The sequence below is a fragment of the Heptranchias perlo genome, chromosome 14 (genome assembly GCF_035084215.1).
Source record: "Heptranchias perlo isolate sHepPer1 chromosome 14, sHepPer1.hap1, whole genome shotgun sequence".
Classification (NCBI taxonomy): domain Eukaryota; kingdom Metazoa; phylum Chordata; class Chondrichthyes; order Hexanchiformes; family Hexanchidae; genus Heptranchias; species Heptranchias perlo.
The window spans coordinates 72,068,326-72,091,808 of NC_090338.1; the positions used below are offsets into that span (position 1 = coordinate 72,068,326).

Sequence of the window (23,483 nt, forward strand, 5' to 3'; positions counted from 1 at the left end):
CTATTCCAATGCTCTCCTGACCAGCTTCCCATCATCCATCCTCCATAAACTTGAGCTTATCCAAAACTCTACTGCCCCGTTGTATATCTCGCACCAGTCCCGTTCACCCGTCACCCCTCTACTCATAGAATTACACAGAATGTACAGCACAGAAACAGGCCATTTGGCCCAACAGGTTTATGCAGGTGTTTATGGTCCACACAAGCCTCACCCCACCCTTCTTCATCTAACCCCATCAACATATCCTTCTATTCCTTTGTCCCTCATGTGTTTATCTAGCTTCCCCTTAAATGCATCTATACTAGTCACCTCAACTGCTCCTTGTGGAGTTCCACATTCTAACCACTCCCTGGGTAAAGAAGATTCTCCTGAATTCCCTATTGGATTTATTAGTGACTATCTTATATTTATGGCCCCTGTTCTGGTTTCCCCAGCAAGTGGAAACATTTTCTCTACATTTACCCTGTCAAACCCTTTCATAATCTTAAAGATCTCTATCAGGTCACCCCTCAGTCTTCTCTTTTCTAGAGAAAAGAGCCCCAGCCTGTTCGATCTTTCCTGATAGGTATAACCTCTCAGTTCTGGTATCATCGTAGTAAATGTTTTTTTGCACCTTCTTCAGTGCCTCTATATCCTTTTTATAATATGGAGACTAGAACTGTTCGGAGTACTCCAAGTATCATAGTATGGTACAGCACGTGAGCAGGACATTTGGCCCATCGTGCCTGTGTCAGCTCTTTGAAAGAGCTATCCAATTGGTCCCACTAACCAGGTTTTTCACCATAGCCCTGTAATTTTTTTCCCTTCAAGTATTTATCCAATTCCGTTTTGAAAGTCACTATTGAATCTGCTTCAACAATCCTTTCAGGCAGTGCATTTCAGATCATTGCATAAAAAATGTTCTCCTCATTTCCCCCCTGGTTCTTTTGTCAATTATCTTAAGTCTGTGTCCTCTGTTCATCGACATATTAGTGAAATGCTCAATTTCTTTCTAGGAGTAATGAGTTGGTGTTTTATTTTACATACATGGGGTCTAACCAAAGTTCTATACAAGTTTGACATACCTTCCCTGCTTTTCAATTCTATCCCTCTAGAAATGAATCCCAGTGCTTTGTTTGCTTTTTTTAATGGCCTTATTAACCTGCATCGCTACTTTTGATTTGTGTATCCGTACCCCTAGATCCGTCTGCTGCTTTACCCCATTTAGACTCTGATTTTCCAAGGAGTATGTGGCCTCCTTATTCTTCCGACCAAAATGTACCACCTCACACTTATTTATACTGAAATTCATTTGCCAATGACACGCCCGTTCTCCATGTTTATAGATGTAGAATCATAGAATCGTTACAGCACAGAATGAGGCCATTTGGCAAATCGAGCATGTGCCGGCTCTTTGTAAGAGCAATCCCATTATTCAGCTTTGTAAGAGTAATCCAGTATTCCTGTATTTTGTCGCAGTCCTCCTCAGTATTAACTATAACCCCCAATTTGGTGTCGTCTGCAAATTTTGAAATTGTACTTCCGATTCCCATGTCCAAATCATTTATGTAAATGGTGAACAACAATGGTCCACAGCACCGATTCTCGTGGAACACCACTTCCCATTTTTTGCCAGTGTGAATAACTACCTTTAAGCCATACTCTGTTTTCTGTTTTGTAGCCAGCTTGCTATCCATTCTATTTGTCTACTTGTCCCCTGACTCCACATGCTCTGACCTTAGTTGAATCTACTATGCGGTAACTTATCAAAGGCCTTTTGAAAATCCAAATATATTACATCCACTGCATTACCCTTGTCTACCCTTTCTGTTACTGCTTCAAAGAATTCAATAAGGTTGGTCAAACATGACCTTCCCTTTTGAAATCCATGCTGACTAATCTTTATCATATTTTCTGTTTCTAGATGTTTTTCTATTACTATTTCTTTGAGTAAAGATTCTATTATCTTTCCTACCACCGACGTTAAGCTAATTGGTCTATAGTTCCCTGGACTTGTTCTATCTCCCTTTTTAAATATAGGAATCACATTAACTGTCCACCAGTCCTCTGCCACTATTCACTTTTTCAATGAATTTTTATATACATGAAATAGTGCCTCTGGTATCTCTTCTCTAACTACTTTTAATATGCGCAGATGCAATCCGTCCAGACCATGGATTTTATCCTCTCTAAGTTTATCAATTATCGCTCCCCCTTTCTAACTTAAATGTCTTTACAACTTTTTTGATCTCCTCTTCTAATGTCATGCCCACCAAGTTAGTCTCTGAGGCAAAATATTACAGCAAAGTAATTATTTAATATTTCTGCCATTTTGCTGTCATTACCTGTGAATTTATCGCTGACCTACACTGGCTCACCCTTGTGTTATAATCCTTCCATTCACTCGCCCCTCCTTATCTCTGGAATCTGCTCCTGCCCTACAACCACTCTTTGTTTCTCCAACTTTGGCCTCTTGTGCATCCCCTACTCCCTTCACCCCACCGTTGGTGGCCATGCCTTCAGCAGTCTAGGCCCTAAGCTCTGGAATTCACTCCCTTAAACTCTCCACCTCGTCACCTCTCTCTCCTTCTTTAAGACCTTCCTTAAAACTTACCTCTGACCAAGCTTAGTCACCACTCTTAATATCTCCTTTGGCTCAGTGTCAATATTTGTCTAATTCTGCTCATGTGAAGTGCCTTGGGACGTTTTCCTATGTTAAAGGCACTATATAAATGCAAGTTGTTGTGGTTCCTCCAAAGCTGCAAGGACAATCTACGTGTACTCACTTCTCCCTGCATCCCCACTGTGTTGAATTGAAGCCTGATTACAGTGAATCCTCCTCTAACTCATTCTTTCCCAGAGCATAAAACTGCAGACCTCCTTACCTCCCTCAGTTTTTCCCTCCTCATACACTTTTCAGGCTTTTACAACCCAGGCTTAGCATCCCCTAAATACTACTTTCTGATTCACCTCTTTTCATCCTTGATGGTTTTCTGTACTGTAGGCTTTGGCCTCCAACCTAGATCTCGCAATAAAAAACATCTGTAAAAGTCCTGCTCTGTCGTGAATTCAGTTAACAACACAGCACCCTTAATCGCAGTACGTTTGAATGGATGAATAGGCGAGATTTACTGTGAGGCCAAGCAAATCCACATACATTCTGACAAACTGTAAACAAATGCGACACAGAAAAAACACTAACTTGCTCTTCATATTACAGTCTCTCTACCAGGCCCAAACCCAAACAGGAAGCAAGGTAGAGGCTACGAACAGGGTAGGATGACAGCTTAAGAACTGATGTTTTCTATAATGATGAAAAGTTATCAGTGGCTTAAATAATTGCGTCCATCTCAGAAGGCCAAGTGGTATGTGGAAAAAAAAGACTTCTATTTTAAATCCATGACATTTAGAAGTTTCTGTATCTCCCACTCCCAAGTTGGACTATTATGTGGCAACCCGTAACAAAACAATATTGTCACAAGGATTATTTAGAGCAATGGTACCAATATGCTTTAAGGAAAAAAACCACATCCAAGCCAATGCACTTTACTGGTTGTCGTTTAGTGCAGTTACTTTATTACTGGAGACAGGAATGTAACCAGCATTACTATGCTAGGAATAAATGCTTTGATCACAAAGGCATGGCAAGGATGGTCAAATCATGTTTTACAAATGTCTGGTAAACGAGTCCCGAAGATCTTTTATGGCGCACCGACAACTGGGAAGCGATTTCATGGTGGTCAGCAAAAGAGATATGAACACTGCTTATAAGCGACACTGAAACAGTGCAAAAAAGATGTCCAATAATGGGAACAACTTGCTCAAGAAAGTACGGCAAAAAACCATTCATGAAGGCAGCTCCGACTAGAAGGCCCATTGCATTGCTGATGCTGAATGTAAACTCTAGCTGAGGAAGTCCCGCTTGAAAAATCAAGATCCCCAACCTGGTGTATCCGGGATCCATTGTTCAATCTGCAGGGGCTCATTTCGAGCAAAAGTAGGTCTTGTCAGTCATTGAAGAACGCACTGCAAAAAAATGAAATGCTATTCTGGCTGTCTTCTTCGATATCAAAGGACGAACGATGACCGATGACTTCACTCTCCACACACAATCCAAGTGTCAACGAGTAGAATCTCTACCTGCATTGCTGACTGTTTTTCACAGTTAAAGTGGGCATAAAATGAAAATTTCACACCCACTGTAACACTTTACTGAAATCCAAATGACAACAGCCGAAAATACGTTTGGATGAGGGGTTAATCATGGGCTTGAAGATTTCAAAGCCCATTTTCGCATCCTGCAAAAAGCACGTGTCGAGCTCACATTACTTTCCATTATCCTGTACAACCACAACATAATTTGTTTCCCAAATGACACTTCTACAGGGCAGACTTTACAAAACTTACTACAAACTCAATTAGAACCACAAAAATGGAGAACGTTGCATTAAACTCTTTGCAATCTCAGAACGTGACCATCACCCTGTTCCGCTGATTCATGCTGGGTACGGTCCCATTGGTGCCAGCAACTCTCCATTACCTCAACCAAGTGGCCCATTTTCATATGAGTGCTGGCAGCCTATTCTTTGGCAGCAATTGCTGCAGAATCTTATTTTGTCCTCACTGGATCTCCGCACACACACAGACACACTGGCAGCAGGGATCACCGGGATAACGACAACGGAGCAGGAACCCTGTCTGATTTTTTCCCTCTCCTAGGGCACTGACACAAACTAGAAAATTGCTCAACTGCCGCACTGCCTGTAAGTAGCTTTTAAAGGAACTGCTGTGTGCTGCAAGACACAGTGGGGGAAGGTGGGGGCTACAAAACTAGATTGTCATCCAAAGAAAGGAATCAAATACAGTAAATAAAAATAAAACTCTGCCATCTCGTTGATCAAGACACAATAAATAAGGAGGGGATGGGTTTACAATAATTATGGGGAACTACTTTATAAAGGGAGAGGGGAAGCAGGAGTGAGAATTATGGTAACTAAGCAGTATTGATTTATCAATCTGAAATAAGGAGGGGAATGTTACAGCAATTGGGAACCACTGAGTTATAAAGGGGGACTGTTACATAAACTATAGGGCAGTGAGTTATAAATGAGGTGGGGAGTGTTACAGTAACTGAGGGACACCAATTTATGAAGGGAGAGGGGGGAGTGTTACAGTAACTGAGGGCCAGCGAGTTAAAAAGGGGGAGGGGGAGTGTTAGGATAACTGAGGGGCAATGAGTTAAAAAGGGGCAGGGGGAATGTTACAGTAACTATGGGGCGGTGAGTTATAAAGGGGGTGGGGGGAGTGTTGCAGTAACTGAGGGACACTGAGTTATATAAAGGGGGAAGTGGAGAATTACAGTAACTGAGGGGTGGTGAGTTATAATGGGGGTGGGGGAGTGCTCCAGTAAATGAGGGGCATTGAGTTATAATGGGGATGGGGGGAGTGCTACAGTAACTGAGGAGTAAGTTATAAAGGGGAGGGGGGAGTGTTACAGTAACTGAGAGGCAGTGAATTATAAAGGGGATGGGGGGTGGTGCGTGTTACAGTAAATAGGAGACAGTGAGTCCAGCAACTCAGAATGGCTCAGAGTCTTTGAGTTGGAGTGCGAATTAGAGACACTCTGACACATAAGGGAGGTGAAGGAATATCCAGATTGTTTTCTCCAGAGTACACTCACATCTCAGAGGAAAGCACAGGTGTAGGAAGGGGAGAGTGTGACTGTTAGTCAACAGGGTAGTGGGAATCTAGGAGAGGTAGAGAAGGAGATCCCACAGACACTAATCCTATCCAACACGTACGATGTATTTGATGCCTAACTGCAGGAGTACCTTCACCACACGGGCTGCACCAGTTCAAGAAGGCGGCTCACCACCACCACCTTCTCAAGGGCAATTTGGGATGGGTAATAAATGCCGGCCTCGCCAGCGACGCCCACATCCCATGAATGGATAAAAAATACCTGTGAGGATGAGGATGACGGCTGCAGGAAGGATGCCTAGAATGCTAACCATGGCACCGTGGAACATGAGGCAGTCCAGAGAGGGGGGGATCAGAATAGAAAGGTTATAGTCATGGGGGATTCTATAATCAGGGAGATAGTTAGCGTCATCTGCAGTCAAGACCGAGAGTCCAGGAGAGTGTGTTGCCTACCTGGTGCAGGGGTAAAGGACATCTCGGAGCAACTGGAGAGGAATTTAGAAAGGGAGGGGGAGGATCCAGTTGTCGTGATCCATGTTGACTCCAATGACATAAGGAAAAACAAGGAGGAGGTTCTGCTAAGGGAATATCAGGAGCTAGGAACTAAATTAAAAAGCAGGAGCTCACATGTGGTAATCTCAGGATTACTACAGGAGGTAATTGGGATAGGGATAGACAGATCAGAAAGATGAATGCAGAGCTGAAAGAGTGGTGAGGGAAGGAGGGGTTCCATTTCATGGGACACTGGCATCAGTACTGGGACAGGAAAGAGCTGTACCACTGGGACGGGCTCCCCCTGAAACAGAATGGGACCAGAGTCCCAGCGGTAAGGATAAATAGGGCAGTGCATAATGCTTTAAACTAGCAGGACGGGGGAGGGATCTGGTGGCGATAACAAAAGCCTAAAGATGAAAGGAACAGGAGATGTGTGTAAAGGTCAGACTAGGATAAGGAATAAAGAAAACAAACGGTCAAGGAACAAATAGAGTTATAAAACAGAAGTATAAAAGGATTGTTAAAAATAAAGGGAACAACTATTAAAGATGAATTAAACTACCTGTATAGCAATGTACACAGCGTCCAAAATAAAATGGGGGAACTGGAGGCAACAATCCGTAGCGAGGAACCAGATGTAGTCGGAATAATTGAAACATGACTACGCAAAGAACAGGACTGGCAACTAAATATTGCAGGTTATAAAATAATCAAAAAGGATAGGGAAGGGGGGGGGGTGGAGTAGCTGTATTAATTAGAGATAATATAATGACAGTAGAAAGTACTAGCAGAAGGATAGAAACAGAATCCATATGGATTGAAATAAAAGATAAGGGATCAATCGCACTAATAGGCATATAACACTGACCACCTAATAGTGGAAAGGAGGTGGAGGAAGAAATGTGTAAGCAAATATGTGAAATGAGTAAAGGACATAGAATAATAATCATGGAAGATTTTAACCACCCCCAAATAAACTGGGAATAAGAGGCAGGTAAAGGGGTACAGACTGGAGTTTTTACAATATGTGCTGAACTCCTTTCTTACCCAATATGTAAAAAGCCCAACAAGAGAGGAAGCACTGCTGGATCTAGTAATGGGAAATGAACCAGAACAGAAATATGCGTTGGGGAACATCTAAGCAATAGCAATCACAACATAATAAGGTTTACGATAAAGATTGAGAAGGACATAAATAAGACAAATACCAAAGCAATAATTTGGAAAAAAGATGATTTTAAGGGTATGAGAATGGAACTGGGGAAAATAAAGTGGAAAAATTTTTGGCCAAACAAAGAAATAGAACAGCAATGGAAACATTTAAAACGGTGATCAACAGAGTCCAGGAGAAATACATCCCACTAAAAAGCAAGAACAAACTAGCCAGTAACAAAACACCATGAATAAATGAAGAAAAAGGCACACACTAAGTACATAGACAACAAAGGAGAGGATGACAAAAGGGAATATGAAAAGGTTAGGAAAGAAGTCAAAAACACAATTAGAAAGACAAAGAGAAACTACGAAATTAAATTATCAAGGAATATAAAAAGAAATAATAAAGTATTCAACAGACACATAAATAACAAAAGAAAAATCAGGATAAGAATAGGGCCACAAGGGATACACACGATAAACTCACAGGTAATGACAGCAAAATGGCAGAAATATTAAATAATTACTTTGCCTCAGTATTTACCAGGAAGACTAGCATGGTGGGCATGACATTAGAAGAGGAGATCAAAAAAGATATAAAGATATCTTAAGATAGAAAGGGGGGAGATAATTGATAAACTAATCAAACTTAGAGAGGAGAAAACCCCAGGTCCGGATGGATTGCATCCATGCATATTAAAAGTTAGAAGAGATAGCAGAGGCACTATTGCATATATATATAAAATCATTAGAAGAGGGAATGGTGCCAGAGGACTGCCGGACAGTTAATATGATTCCTACACTTAAAAAAGGATCTAGAACAAGTCCAGGGAATTGTAGACTAATTAGCTTAATGTCGGTGGTAGGAAAATAATGGAATCCTTACTCAAAGATGTAATAGAAAAACTTCTAGAAAATGAAAATATAATAAAGAATAGTCAGCACGGATTTCAAAAGGGAAGGTCATGCTTGACCAACCTTATTGAATTCTTTGAAGAAGTAACAGATTTAGATTTTCAAAAGGCCATTGATGTGGTACCGCATAGTAGAATCATGGCGTGGGTCAGAGCATATGGAGTCAGGGGACAAGTAGCAGAATGGATAACAAGCTGGCTACAAAACAGAAGAGAGTAGGAGTTAAAGGTAGTTACTCAAACTGGCAGAAGGTGGGGAGTGGCGTTGCACAAGGATCGGTGCTGGGACCACTTTGGTTCACCGTTTACATAAACAATTTGGACTCGGGAATCAGAAGTACAATTTGAAAAATTTGCAGGTGTCACCAAATTGGGGGGTTTAGTTAATACTGAGGAGGTCTGCGTCAAAATAAACTTGCAGGATGGGCGTGTAATTGGCAAATGAATTTCAATATAAGTGTGAGGTCATGCATTTTACAGACTGTGGGGTGACCTGACAGATATGTTGGTTAAGATTGGGGATGGGGGTCAGGGTGATGGGGTGTGTGTGTGTGTGTGAGGGGGTGAGGGTCGGGTGGAAGTGTTCATTCACTGAGGGAGAGGTGGTGTTCATGACTGAGCGCCGTTTGAGTTTCAGGAGCCTGAAAGCCGGGCCTCGGTTGCCTTGGAAACGGCGGCGCCGCTTTCAAACTAAAAGCACCACAGCCGGCCTGGGCCTGGCCCTGACGAAACCGCCGCACCCGAGGGGCACAGGCCGGCAAGAACCCCCGGGGCCGGGGTGGTGCGGAGGATGGAGAGCGGGGCTGGGCTCGGACTGGTCCCACCAGCACGGACTGGGGGGGCGCGGCTGTTGATGGTTTCCCCATCCCCCATGACGGTGCCCCACCCACCCCGAGACCCCACAAATTCCAGTCTCCCTGAGGGAAACTTTTCTAATCCTAATAACCCAAGCACTGACCTGCGAGTGAGCCGCCATGTTTCTCCCCTCAATCCGGAGGGAGGGAGGGAGCGCGCGGGCCAGGAAGAGCGGCCAGTGGAGGGAGGGAGCGCGCGGGTCAGGAACAGCGGACAATGAGGGAGCGCGCGGGCCAGGGACTGTGGACAATGAGGGAGCGCGCGGGCCAGGGACTGTGGACAATGAGGGAGCGCGCGGGTCAGGGACTGTGGACAATGAGGGAGCGCGCGGGTCAGGGACTGTGGACAATGAGGGAGCGCGCGGGTCAGGGACTGTGGACAATGAGGGAGCGCGCGGGTCAGGGACTGTGGACAATGAGGGAGCGCGCGGGCCAGGGACTGTGGACAATGAGGGAGCGCGCGGGTCAGGGACTGTGGACAATGAGGGAGCGCGCGGGCCAGGGACTGTGGACAATGAGGGAGCGCGCGGGTCAGGGACTGTGGACAATGAGGGAGCGCGCGGGCCAGGGACTGTGGACAATGAGGGAGCGCGCGGGTCAGGGACTGTGGACAATGAGGGAGCGCGCGGGTCAGGGACTGTGGACAATGAGGGAGCGCGCGGGCCAGGGACTGTGGACAATGAGGGAGCGCGCGGGCCAGGGACTGTGGACAATGAGGGAGCGCGCGGGTCAGGGACTGTGGACAATGAGGGAGCGCGCGGGTCAGGGACTGTGGACAATGAGGGAGCGCGCGGGTCAGGGACTGTGGACAATGAGGGAGCGCGCGGGCCAGGGACTGTGGACAATGAGGGAGCGCGCGGGCCAGGGACTGTGGACAATGAGGGAGCGCGCGGGCCAGGGACTGTGGACAATGAGGGAGCGCGCGGGTCAGGGACTGTGGACAATGAGGGAGCGCGCGGGTCAGGGACTGTGGACAACGAGGGAGCGCGCGGGCCAGGGACTGTGGACAATGAGGGAGCGCGCGCGCGGGCCAGGGACTGTGGACAATGAGGGAGGGAGCGCCCGGGCCAGGGACTGTGGACAATGAGGGAGCGCGCGGGTCAGGGACTGTGGACAATGAGGGAGCGCGCGGGCCAGGGACTGTGGACAATGAGGGAGCGCCCGGGCCAGGGACTGTGGACAATGAGGGAGCGCGCGCGCGGGCCAGGGACTGTGGACAATGAGGGAGCGCGCGCGCGGGCCAGGGACTGTGGACAATGAGGGAGCGCGCGCGCGGGCCAGGGACTGTGGACAATGAGGGAGCGCGTGGGTCAGGGACTGTGGACAATGAGGGAGCGCGCGGGTCAGGGACTGTGGACAATGAGGGAGCGCGCGGGCCAGGGACTGTGGACAATGAGGGAGCGCGGGCCAGGGACTGTGGACAATGAGGGAGCGCGCGCGCGGGCCAGGGACTGTGGACAATGAGGGAGCGCGCGGGCCAGGGACTGTGGACAATGAGGGAGCGCGCGGGCCAGGGACTGTGGACAATGAGGGAGCGCGCGGGCCAGGGACTGTGGACAATGAGGGAGCGCGCGGGTCAGGGACTGTGGACAATGAGGGAGCGCGCGCGCGGGCCAGGGACTGTGGACAATGAGGGAGCGCGCGGGTCAGGGACTGTGGACAATGAGGGAGCGCGCGGGTCAGGGACTGTGGACAATGAGGGAGCGCGCGGGCCAGGGACTGTGGACAATGAGGGAGCGCGCGGGCCAGGGACTGTGGACAATGAGGGAGCGCGCGGGTCAGGAAGGAGCAGACAGTGGAGGGAGGGAGGGGAGTGAATGGAAGCTGCTGCAGCCGCTCTGTGAGACCCGGGTACAGCGCAGGGCTGCAGACCGCCCAGTTAGTTGAAGAGTAGGCTGCCTGTGCACAATTAAACTGCTTCTAAAACATTTTCTTCATCAGGATTTGTTCATGTTTTTAAAAATACATTTTTTGCAATATGCTTGCCAATCATTTCACACTGTTGCCATTTGCTGAATGTTCTTAAAATAAAAACAATTTGCAAAATATTTACAAATCTGTTGGTAGTTTGAGCACAGAAGTTGCCTGGAAATGGAATTTGGATTATTTTCTTTTATTTATCACATCTGGAAAGTAGGATTTCTGCTTTAAAATTATACATTTCTTAATATGTTTGCTAATATTCAGTTTTATGCTGGAAAATTAAAATATTCCGCTTTTTAAAAAGCATTTTGCAATATGTATTAATTTCAGTACAGTAACCAAATGTTGGGATGGATTTTTGAAAAAACAAATACTTCTATTGAGGATTTTTATTGGGAAGCAAGGTTGCTTTGATAAAAAATGAAATATGTATATAAATGACTTTACGTTAATAAAACAGATTATCATGCTTTTCATGTATTGGGAATCATGTTTCCATAAAAGCATATGAGTTAATCCCCTGTGGATTCAAGACCAACTATAGCCTTCAGGTGAAGCAGGGTTAGAGGAGTGCAGGTGTAATTCAGTCCTCATTTTAAAGTCATACATTCATTCCTTATTTTGGTATATTTCCTTTACAAATTCGTAGGTTCACATTTATAATGGACACTGCCAATGCATACCTGCCACATTGTAATTACACCCTCCTGTCAATGGTCTTACTGTACAGCACCTGCACTGGCGGGAGGGTGTAATTACAGTGTTACAAGTTTACATAGGCAGTTGCCATTATAAATATGATGTGGAGATGCCGGTGATGGACTGGGGTTGACAATTGTAAACAATTTAACAACACCAAGTTATAGTCCAACAAATTTATTTTAAATTCCACAAGCTTTCGGAGGCTTCCTCCTTCGTCAGGTGAACGGTATGGAAATGACATTTTCGAATCCTTCGCATTTGAAAATCACAGAACAATGCCTGATGATTACTGCCCGTTGCCAAGGCAATCACAGTGAGCAGACAGAAAGGTGTCACCTAAAAAGGCCACCGAATATACAAACCCCCCAAAAAAAAAGAGAGAGAGAAGGAAGACAGTCAATGACCCGTTATATTAAAAACAGATAACATTTGTTCGCTGGTGGGGTTACGTGTAGTGTGACATGAACCCAAGATCCCGGTTGAGGCCGTCCTCATGGGTGCGGAACTTGGCTATCAATTTCTGCTCGACGATTTTGCGTTGTCGTGTGTCTCGAAGGCCGCCTTGGAGTATGCTTACCCGAAGGTCGGTGGCTGAATGTCCATGACTGCTGAAGTGTTCCCCGACAGGGAGAGAACCCTCCTGTTTGGCGATTGTTGCACGGTGTCTGTTCATCCGTTGTCGCAGCGTCTGCATGGTCTCGCCAATGTACCATGCTCTGGGGCATCCTTTCCTGCAACGTATGAGGTAGACAACGTTGGCCGAGTCACAGGAGTATGAACCCTGCACCTGGTGGGTGGTGTCCTCTCGTGTGATGGTGGTATCTGTGTCGATGATCTGGCATGTCTTGCAGAGGTTACCGTGGCAGGGTTGTGTGGTGTCGTGGACGCTGTTCTCCTGAAGGCTGGGTAATTTGCTGCGAATGATGGTTTGTTTGAGGTTGGGTGGCTGTTTAAAGGCGAGTAGTGGAGGTGTGGGGATGGCCAGAGCGAGGTTCGTCATCATTGATGACATGTTGAAGGCTGCGGAGAACATGGCGTAGTTTCTCCGCTCCGGGGAAGTACTGGACGACAAAGGGTACTCTGTTAGGGTCACACTCCGCAACCATCTCATACACCAACTCTACAGCAGACGCCGCAACCTCGAAACTAAGATAGAGTCCATACTCTCAACCTGTACTCAGGACACAGCAGACCAGCTATGAGATACCGCCAAACAGACGAGGCAACGGAACTACGCTGCCTACATGAAAACCAAGAGCAGGAAGCTTGAGAAACTCGGCATCACCACCAGCATCGACCAAGCTTCCCCTGGTACCACGGTTGCAACCACAGGGAAGTCTATCGTCAATCTGTCCGACCGCACCCTTCAACCAGACGAAATCGAAGTTCTCAGCCGAGGGCTCAATTTCTGCCCCACTACCAAAATGGACCCCACTAGTCTCGTGGCAGACACAGAGGAATTCATCAGGAGAATGAGGCTCCGGGAATTCTACCACAAACCACAAAATTTCAGCAGCGAACCCAATGAGACAATCAACAATCCGGAACAGCAGACAGAGGGATCCGCGGTACAGCAACCGAAGAGGAAAGAGTCTCACTGGACTCCTCCAGAGGGTCGCTGCCCTCAGCTTGACATGTATGCTCAAGCTGTCAGGAAATGCGTCTATGCCAGATTCATCAGCCGCACTCGGAAGACAGTCCAGAATGTCACCCGAGCACAATGCAACGCCATCAAAGCTCTCAAGACCAACCGCAACATCGTCATCAAACCAGCGGACAAAGGAGGAGCCATCGTCATACAGAACAGAACGGACTATTGCAAAGAAGCATACCGACAACTGGACAACCAGGAACACTACAGACGGTTACCCACAGACCCGACAAAAGAACACACCCATCAGCTCAACAAACTGATCAAGACCTTCGATCCAGACCTTCAAAACATCCTACGCACTCTCATCCCACGTACTCCCCGCGTGGGAGACTTCTACTGCCTCCCAAAGATACACAAAGCCAACACACCCGGACGTCCTATCGTATCAGGCAACGGAACCCTGTGTGAGAACCTCTCTGGATACATCAAGGGCATCCTGAAACCCATCGTGCAGGGAACCCCCAGCTTCTGTCGCGACACTACAGACTTTCTACAAAAACTCAGTACCCACGGACCTGTTGAACCAGGAACACTTCTCACCACGATGGACGTCTCGGCACTCTACACCAGTATCCCCCACGATGACGGCATCGCTGCGACAGCATCAATACTCAACACCAACAACAGCCAATCTCCAGACGCCATCCTACAACTCATCCGCTTCATCCTGGATCACAATGTCTTCACCTTCAATAACCAGTTCTTTACCCAAACACACGGAACAGCCATGGGGACCAAATTCGCACCCCAATACGCCAACATTTTCATGCACAAGTTCGAGCAGGACTTCTTCACTGCACAGGACCTCCAACCAACACTATACACCAGATACATCGACGACATTTTCTTTCTATGGACCCACGGTGAGGAATCACTAAAGAGACTACACGATAACATCAACAAGTTCCATCCCACCATCAAGCTCACCATGGACTACTCCTCAGAATCAGTTTCTTTCTTGGACACACGAATCTCCATCAAAGACGGGAACCTCAGCACCTCGCTCTACCGCAAGCCCACGGACAACCTCACGATGCTCCACTTTTCCAGCTTCCACCCTAACCACGTCAAAGAGGCCATCCCCTATGGACAGGCCCTGCGAATACACAGGGTCTGCTCAGACGAGGAGGAACGCGATGGACACCTACAGACGCTGAAAGACGCCCTAGTAAGAACGGGATATGATGCTCGACTCATCGATTGACAGTTCCGACGGGCCACAGCGAAAAATCGCGTAGACCTCCTCAGAAGACAACACGGGACGCAACCAACAGAGTACCCTTCGTCGTCCAGTACTTCCCCGGAGCGGAGAAACTACGCCATGTTCTCCGCAGCCTTCAACATGTCATCAATGATGACGAACACCTCGCTATGGCCATCCCCACACCTCCACTACTCGCCTTTAAACAGCCACCCAACCTCAAACAAACCATCGTTCACAGCAAATTACCCAGCCTTCAGGAGAACAGCGTCCACGACACCACACAACCCTGCCACGGTAACCTCTGCAAGACATGCCAGATCATCGACACAGATACCACCATCACACGAGAGGACACCACCCACCAGGTGCAGGGTTCATACTCCTGTGACTCGGCCAACGTTGTCTACCTCATACGTTGCAGGAAAGGATGCCCCAGAGCATGGTACATTGGCGAGACCATGCAGACGCTGCGACAACGGATGAACAGACACCGCGCAACAATCGCCAAACAGGAGGGTTCTGTCCCTGCCGGGGAACACTTCAGCAGTCATGGACATTCAGCCACCGACCTTCGGGTAAGCATACTCCAAGGCGGCCTTCGAGACACACGACAACGCAAAATCGTCGAGCAGAAATTGATAGCCAAGTTCCGCACCCATGAGGACGGCCTCAACCGGGATCTTGGGTTCATGTCACACTACACGTAACCCCACCAGCGAACAAATGTTATCTGTTTTTAATATAACGGGTCATTGACTGTCTTCCTTCTCTCTCTCTCTCTCTTTTTTTTTGGGGGGTTTGTATATTCGGTGGCCTTTTTAGGTGACACCTTTCTGTCTGCTCACTGTGATTGCCTTGGCAACGGGCAGTAATCATCAGGCATTGTTCTGTGATTTTCAAATGCGAAGGATTCGAAAATGTCATTTCCATACCGTTCACCTGACGAAGGAGGAAGCCTCTGAAAGCTTGTGGAATTTAAAATAAATTTGTTGGACTATAACTTGGTGTTGTAAAATTGTTTACAATTATTAATATGGACATAGGAATTTATAATTGAAAAAGTTGATGGGAAATGTGCACAAATATAAGATTTTAAATATTAATGGCTATTTACAATATTTCCATTCATAACTTTAACAGTAAAAGTACAACCACAAGATTATCATATTCTACATTTTTATTATATAAAAATATAATATACAAATATATCCATGCAAGTACATGTAAACTCTTTCTCCCCTGGCCCAACCATCTTCACCTGCTTCATTGATGACCTTCCATCCATCATAAGGTAAGGAGTGCGACTGTTCACTGACGATTCCTCAATGTACAGTTACATTCACAGCTCTTCTGATAATAAAATAGCCCATGCTGAGATACAGCAGGACCTGGATAACATCCAGGATTAGGCTGACAAATGGCAGGTGTTGGTTGCACCACATAAATGACAGCTGATGACCATCTCATTCAAAAAAAAGCCCAGCCATCTCACCCTGAACCTCAACGCAACCATCATTGCAGTGTCCCCCACCATCAACTTCTTAGAGTCACCAGTGAAGCTTAACTGGATCAGCCATATCAACACCGTGGTTGCAAGACTAGAGCAGGGCTGGGTACTTTGTGATGGGTGACCTCACCTCCTGACCCCTCAAAGCCTTTCCACCATCTACAAGGCTCAAGTCAGGAGTGTGCATGGGTGCTTGGATGGGTACAGCTGCAACAACGCAAGAAGCTCAAGACCACTCAGGACAAGGCGGTTCACTTGACCGGCGCCCCGGCCACTGGATTCAATGTCCACCCTGTCCACTAGCAGTGCTATGGCCGCAGCACGTACGATCTACAGGATGCACTGCAGCAACGCACCAAGTTTACTGCGAAAACACTTCCCAGCCCTGTGACTTCTACCACTGAGCACAAGGATAGGAGACACCAGCACTCACGTGCAGCCAACAATGATCAGTACTCTTATAAACTTTCCCCTCCTTTTCTTGAGCTCCAAATACCTATTCTACACACTTCTTACACGACATTCCTGCATGGTGTTGAAATCAATTCATTGCACCATCTGCTAATAGTATCATAATAGGTACAGCACAGGAGGAGGCCATTCGGTCCATCGTGCCTGTGCTAGCTCTTTGAAGTAGCTATCCAATTAGTCCCATTCCCCTGCTCTCTCCCTATAGCCCTGATTTTTTTTTCCTTTCAAGTGTTTATTCAATTCCCTTTTTAAAGTTACTATTAAATCTGCTTCCACCACCTTTTCAGGCAATACATTCCAGATCATTGCAACTCGTTGCATTAAAAATTTTTTCCTCATGTCACCTTTGCCTCTTTTGCCAATCTGTGCCCTCTGGTTACTGACCCAGGATCCCATATGCTTTTTTAACAGCCTTCTCAACTGGTCCTGCCACCTTCAAAGATTTGTGTATGTCAACCCCCAGGTCTCTCTGTTCCTGCACTCCCTTTAAAATTGTAACATTTAGTTTATTTTGCCTCTCCTCATTCTTCCTACCAAAATGTATCACTGCACACTTCTCTGCATTAAATTTCATCTGCCATGTGTCTGTCCATTTCACCATCTTCTCTATGTCCTCCTGAAGTCTATTACTATCCTCCATATTGTTTACTACGTATCCAAGTTTCGTGTCATCTGCAAACTTTGAAATTATACCCTCTATACCCAAGTCCAGGTCATTAATATATATCAAAAAGAGCAGTGGTCCTATTACTGACCCATGGGGAACATCTCTGTATATTTCCCTCTAGTCTGAAAAACAACCGATCACCACTACTCTCTGCTTTCTGTCCCTTAGCCAATTTTGTAACCAGGCTACCACTGTCCCTTTAGTCCTGTGGGCTTTAATTTTGCTAACAAGTCTATTATGTGGTACTTTATCAAATGCCTTTTGAAAGTCTATGTACACAACATCAACCACACTACCCTCATCAACCCTCTCCGTTACTTCATCAAACAACTCAATCAAGTTAGTCAAACACGATTTTCCTTTAACAAATCTGTGCTAACTTTCATTTTTTAGCCCATACTTTTCCAAGTGCCAATTATCCCGGATTATTGTCTCTAAAAGCTTCCCCCCCGCACCAACGTTAGGCTAACTGAACATAAGAACATCTATATCAATGATTTGGATGAGGGGACCAAATGTAATATTTCCAAGTTTGCTGATAATACAAAACTAGGTGGGAATGTGAGTTGTGAGGAGGATGCAAAGAGGCTTCAAGGGGATATAGACACATTAAGTGAGTGGGCAAGAACATGGCAGATGGAATATAATGTGGAAAAATGTGAAGTTATCAACTTTGGTAGGAAAAACAGAAATGCAGAGTATTTTTTAAATGGTGAGAGATTGGGAAATGTTGATGTTCAAAAGGACCTGGGTGTCATTGTACATGAGTTTTGGGTAGAGAATTCCAAAGATTCACAACCCTCTGAATGAAGAAATTCCTCCTCCTCTCAGTCTTAAATGGCCGACCCCTTATCCTGTGCTTATGCCCCCTAGTTCTAGACTCTCCAGCCAGGGGAAACATCCTCTCAGCATCTACCCTGTCAAGCCCCCTCAGAATCTTATATGTTTCAATGAGATCACCTCTTATTCTTCTAAACTCCAGAGAGTATAGGCCCATTCTACTCAACCTCTCTTCGTAGGACAACCCTCTCATCCCAGGAATTAATCGAGTGAACCTTCGTTGCACCACCTCTAAGGCAAGTATATCCTCCTTTAGATAAGGAGACCAAAACTGTAAGCAGCACTCCAGGTGATGTCTCATCAAAGCCCTGTACTGTAATTGCTGGGTTTATCCGTCTCCACTTTTTTGAACAGGGGTATAAATTTTCAATCCTCCAGTCCACCGGCACTGCCCCATATCTAAGGAGGATTGAAAGATTGTGGCCAGAGCCTCTGCAAATTCTACCCTTACTTCCCTCAGTAACCTCGGATGCATCCCATCTGGATCGGGTGACTTTTCTACTTTGAGTACTGCCAATCTTTTAAGTACCTCTTCTTTATCTATTTTTATCCTATCCAACATTGCTACTACCTCCTTCTTTATTGCTACAATGGCAGCATCCTCTTCTCTAATGAAGACCGATGCGAAGTATTCATTTACTACCTCAGCCATTCCCTCTGCCTCCACAAGAAGATCTCCTTTTTTGTCTCTAATTGGTCCCACCCTTCCTTTAACTACCCTTTTACTATTACTGTTTATAAATTACTTTTGGGTTCCCATTTATGTTAGCCACTAATCTATCCTCATACTCTCTCTTTGCCTCTCTTATTCCGTTCTTTAGATCTCCTCTGTACTTTCTGTATTAAGCCTGATTCTCTACCATATTATGAACCTTACATTTGTCATAAACCTCCTTTATCTGTTTCATTTTAATCTCTATATCTTTAGTCATCCAGGGAGCTTTAGCTTTGGATGCCCTTCCTTTCCCCCTTATGGGAATTTGTCTATTCTGTACCCGAACCAACTCCTCTTTGATGGCCTCCCATTGTTCAATTACTGTTTTGCCTAACAAATTTTGATCCCAATCCACCTGGGCAAGATCCTTTTTGAACTCACCAAAATTAGCCCTCCTCCAGTTGAGTATTTTCACACTTAATTGTTCCTTGTCCTTTTCCATAACTATTCTAAACCTAATGATATCATGATCACTGTTCCCCAAATGCTCTCCCACTGAAACATGCTCCACTTGCCCCACTTTATTCCCCAGAACTAGATCCAGCACTGTTTCCTTCCTCATCGGGCTGGAAACATGCTGTTCCAGAAAGTTCTCTTGTACACATTTCAGGAATTTCCTTCCCTTCTTTGCCCTTTACAGTTACTGCCCCAGTCTATATTGGGATATTTCAAGTCACCCATTATCACTACTCTATAGTTCTTGCATCTTTCTATAATTTGCAAATTTGCTCCTCTATCTCCTTCCCACTATTTGGTGGCCGATAGTGTACATACTATAGCGTAATAGCTCCACAGTTGATTCTTATTTCCAACCAAATAGATTCTGTCTTTGACCCCTCAACTACATTATCCCTTTCCAGTGCTATAATAGTTTAAGAATCTAACTCATTCTTTAAAATAATTGACAAAAATGTCAGGAGGGAGATGAGGAGAATTTTTTTTAGATAGCGAGTTGTTATGATCTGGAACGCACTACCTGAAAGGGCGGTGGAATCAAATTCAATAGTAACTTTCAAAAGGGAATTGGATAAATACTTGAAAAGGAAAAATTTGCAGGACTATGGGGAAAGAGTGGGGAGTGGGACTAATTGGATAGTTCTTTCAAAGAGCTGGCACAGGCATGATGGGCCGAAAGGCCTCCTTCTGTACTCTATCATTCTAAGATTCTCATGACCTTTAAACTGTGGAACTCCTCACCTCCCTTAGTCTTTATTTATTTCTGTTAACCCACAGGCATTTAAAGTACAGGCATGGCTTCGCCTAATTATCACATCCTCATTTACCTCGCCTTCTCTTCTCCACTTTGGGATGTCCTGCATTCTGGACCTCAGCCCTTCATCTTGGGTTCTCAATTTTAAAAAATTAAGGCATTCCTAACAGTAGCACAGGATAAGTACAGATCTTCAGGCCATCGTTTTGTATCTTTTATAGTCGGACCATTCCCCCAGGCCCTGTTCTCCCCCTACCCTTTTTTTCTCATCTCGTTGTCTTTTCTGTAAAGGTTTTTGTGATGTTCTCTGCATGATAAGTGCCCAGACACCTGTACCTGCGTTAGGGCAGTGAGAGTGCCCAGACACCTGTACCTGCGTTAGGGCAGTGAGAGTGCCCAGACACCTGTACCTGTGTTAGGGCAGTCAGAGTGCCCAGACACCTGTACCTGCGTTAGGGCAGTGAGAGTGCCCAGACACCTGTACCTGCGTTAGGGCAGTGAGAGTGCCCAGACACCTGTACCTGTGTTAGGGCAGTCAGAGTGCCCAGACACCTGTACCTGCGTTAGGGCAGTGAGAGTGCCCAGACACCTGTACCTGCGTTAGGGCAGTGAGAGTGCCCAGACACCTGTACCTGTGTTAGGGCAGTCAGAGTGCCCAGACACCTGTACCTGCGTTAGGGCAGTCAGAGTGCCCAGACACCTGTACCTGCGTTAGGGCAGTGAGAGTGACCAGACACCTGTACCTGCGTTAGGGCAGTCAGAGTGCCCAGACACCTGTACCTGCATTAGGGCAGTGAGAGTGCCCAGACACCCGTACCTGTGTTAGGGCAGTGAGAGTGCCCAGACACCTGTACCTGCGTTAGGGCAGTGAGAGTGCCCAGACACCCGTACCTGTGTTAGGGCAGTCAGAGTGCCCAGACACCTGTACCTGCGTTAGGGCAGTCAGAGTGCCCAGACACCTGTACCTGCGTTAGGGCAGCCAGAGTGCCCAGACACCTGTACCTGCGTTAGGGCAGTGAGAGTGCCCAGACACCTGTACCTGCGTTAGGGCAGTGAGAGTGCCCAGACACCTGTACCTGCGTTAGGGCAGTCAGAGTGCCCAGACACCTGTACCTGCGTTAGGGCAGTGAGAGTGCCCAGACACCTGTACCTGCGTTAGGGCAGTGAGAGTGCCCAGACACCTGTACCTGCGTTAGGGCAGTGAGAGTGCCCAGACACCTGTACCTGCGTTAGGGCAGTGAGAGTGCCCAGACACCTGTACCTGCGTTAGGGCAGTCAGAGTGCCCAGACACCTGTACCTGCGTTAGGGCAGTCAGAGTGCCCAGACACCTGTACCTGCGTTAGGGCAGTGAGAGTGCCCAGACACCCGTACCTGCGTTAGGGCAGTGAGGGTGCCCAGACACTTGTACCTGTGTTAGGGCAGTGAGGGTGCCCAGACGCCTGTACCTGCATTAGGGCACCTGCCCAATCATAGAATCATAGAATCATAGAATCATAGAAGTTACAACATGGAAACAGGCCCTTCGGCCCAACATGTCCATGTCGCCCAGTTTATACCACTAAGCTAGTCCCAATTGCCTGCACTTGGCCCATATCCCTCTATACCCGTCTTACCCATGTAACTGTCCAAATGCTTTTTAAAAGACAAAATTGTACCCGCCTCTACTACTGCCTCTGGCAGCTCGTTCCAGACACTCACCACCCTTTGAGTGAAAAAATTGCCCCTCTGGACCCTTTTGTATCTCTCCCCTCTCACCTTAAATCTATGCCCCCTCGTTATAGACTCCCCTACCTTTGGGAAAAGATTTTGACTATCGACCTTATCTATGCCCCTCATTATTTTATAGACTTCTATAAGATCACCCCTTAACCTCCTACTCTCCAGGGAAAAAAGTCCCAGTCTGTCTAACCTCTCCCTGTAAGTCAAACCATCAAGTCCCGGTAGCATCCTAGTAAATCTTTTCTGCACTCTTTCTAGTTTAATAATATCCTTTCTATAATAGGGTGACCAGAACTGTACACAGTACTCCAAGTGTGGCCTCACCAATGCCCTGTACAACTTCAACAAGACATCCCAACTCCTGCATTCAATGTTCTGACCAATGAAACCAAGCATGCTGAATGCCTTCTTCACCACCCTATCCACCTGTGACTCCACTTTCAAGGAGCTATGAATCTGTACTCCCAGATCTCTTTGTTCTATAACTCTCCCCAACGCCCTACCATTAACGGAGTAGGTCCTGGCCCGATTCGATCTACCAAAATGCATCACCTCACATTTATCTAAATTAAACTCCATCTGCCATTCATCGGACCACTGGCCCAATTTATCAAGATCCCGTTGCAATCCTAGATAACCTTCTTCACTGTCCACAATGCCACCAATCTTGGTGTCATCTGCAAACTTACTAACCATGCCTCCTAAATTCTCATCCAAATCATTAATATAAATAACAAATAACAGCGGACCCAGCACCGATCCCTGAGGCACACCGCTGGACACAGGCATCCAGTTTGAAAAACAACCCTCGACAACCACCCTCTGTCTTCTGTCGTCAAGCCAATTTTGTATCCAATTGGCTACCTCACCTTGGATCCCATGAGATTTAACCTTATGTAACAACCTACCATGCGGTACCTTGTCAAATGCTTTGCTGAAGTCCATGTAGACCACGTCTACTGCACAGCCCTCATCTATCTTCTTGGTTACCCCTTCAAAAAACTCAATCAAATTCGTGAGACATGATTTTCCTCTCACAAAACCATGCTGACTGTTCCTAATTAGTCCCTGCCTCTCCAAATGCCTGTAGATCCTGTCCCTCAGAATACCCTCTAACAACTTACCCACTACAGATGTCAGGCTCACTGGTCTGTAGTTCCCAGGCTTTTCCCTGCCGCCCTTCTTAAACAAAGGCACAACATTTGCTACCCTCCAATCTTCAGGCACCTCACCTGTAGCGGTGGATGATTCAAATATCTCTGCTAGGGCACCCGCAATTTCCTCCCTAACCTCCCATAATGTCCTGGGATACATTTCATCAGGTCCCGGAGATTTATCTACCTTGATGCGCGTTAAGACTTCCAGCACCTCCCTCTCTGTAATATGTACACTCCTCAAGACATCACTATTTATTTCCCCAAGTTCCCTAACATCCATGCCTTTCTCAACCGTAAATACCGATGTGAAATATTCATTCAGGATCTCACCCATCTCTTGTGGTTCCGCACATAGATGACCTTGTTGATCCTTAAGAGGCCCTACTCTCTCCCTAGTTACCCTTTTGCCCTTTATGTATTTGTAGAAGCTCTTTGGATTCACCTTTGCCTGATCTGCCAAAGCAATCTCATATCCCCTTTTTGCCCTCCTGATTTCTCTCTTAACTCTACTCCGGCAATCTCTATGCTCTTCAAGGGATCCACTTGATCCCAGCTGCCTATGCATGTCATATGCCTCCTTCTTCTTTTTGACTAGTGCCTCAATCTCCCGAGTCAT

The 23,483-nt window shown here is 46.3% G+C and overlaps 1 protein-coding gene across 3 annotated transcripts in view; it reads right to left on the reverse strand.

Moving 5' to 3' along the window:
* Positions 1-9,307, reverse strand: part of LOC137332605 (ran-binding protein 17-like) — a 686,121-nt gene extending 676,814 nt beyond the window's left edge. For all 3 annotated transcript variants that reach the window (XM_067996561.1, XM_067996562.1, XM_067996559.1), the window contains exon 1: positions 9,202-9,307. In XM_067996561.1, coding sequence (XP_067852662.1) covers positions 9,202-9,219 — 18 coding nt within the window. In that variant the 5' untranslated portion in view covers positions 9,220-9,307. The remainder of the gene's footprint in view (positions 1-9,201) is intronic.
* Positions 9,308-23,483: the final 14,176 nt, after the last annotated feature.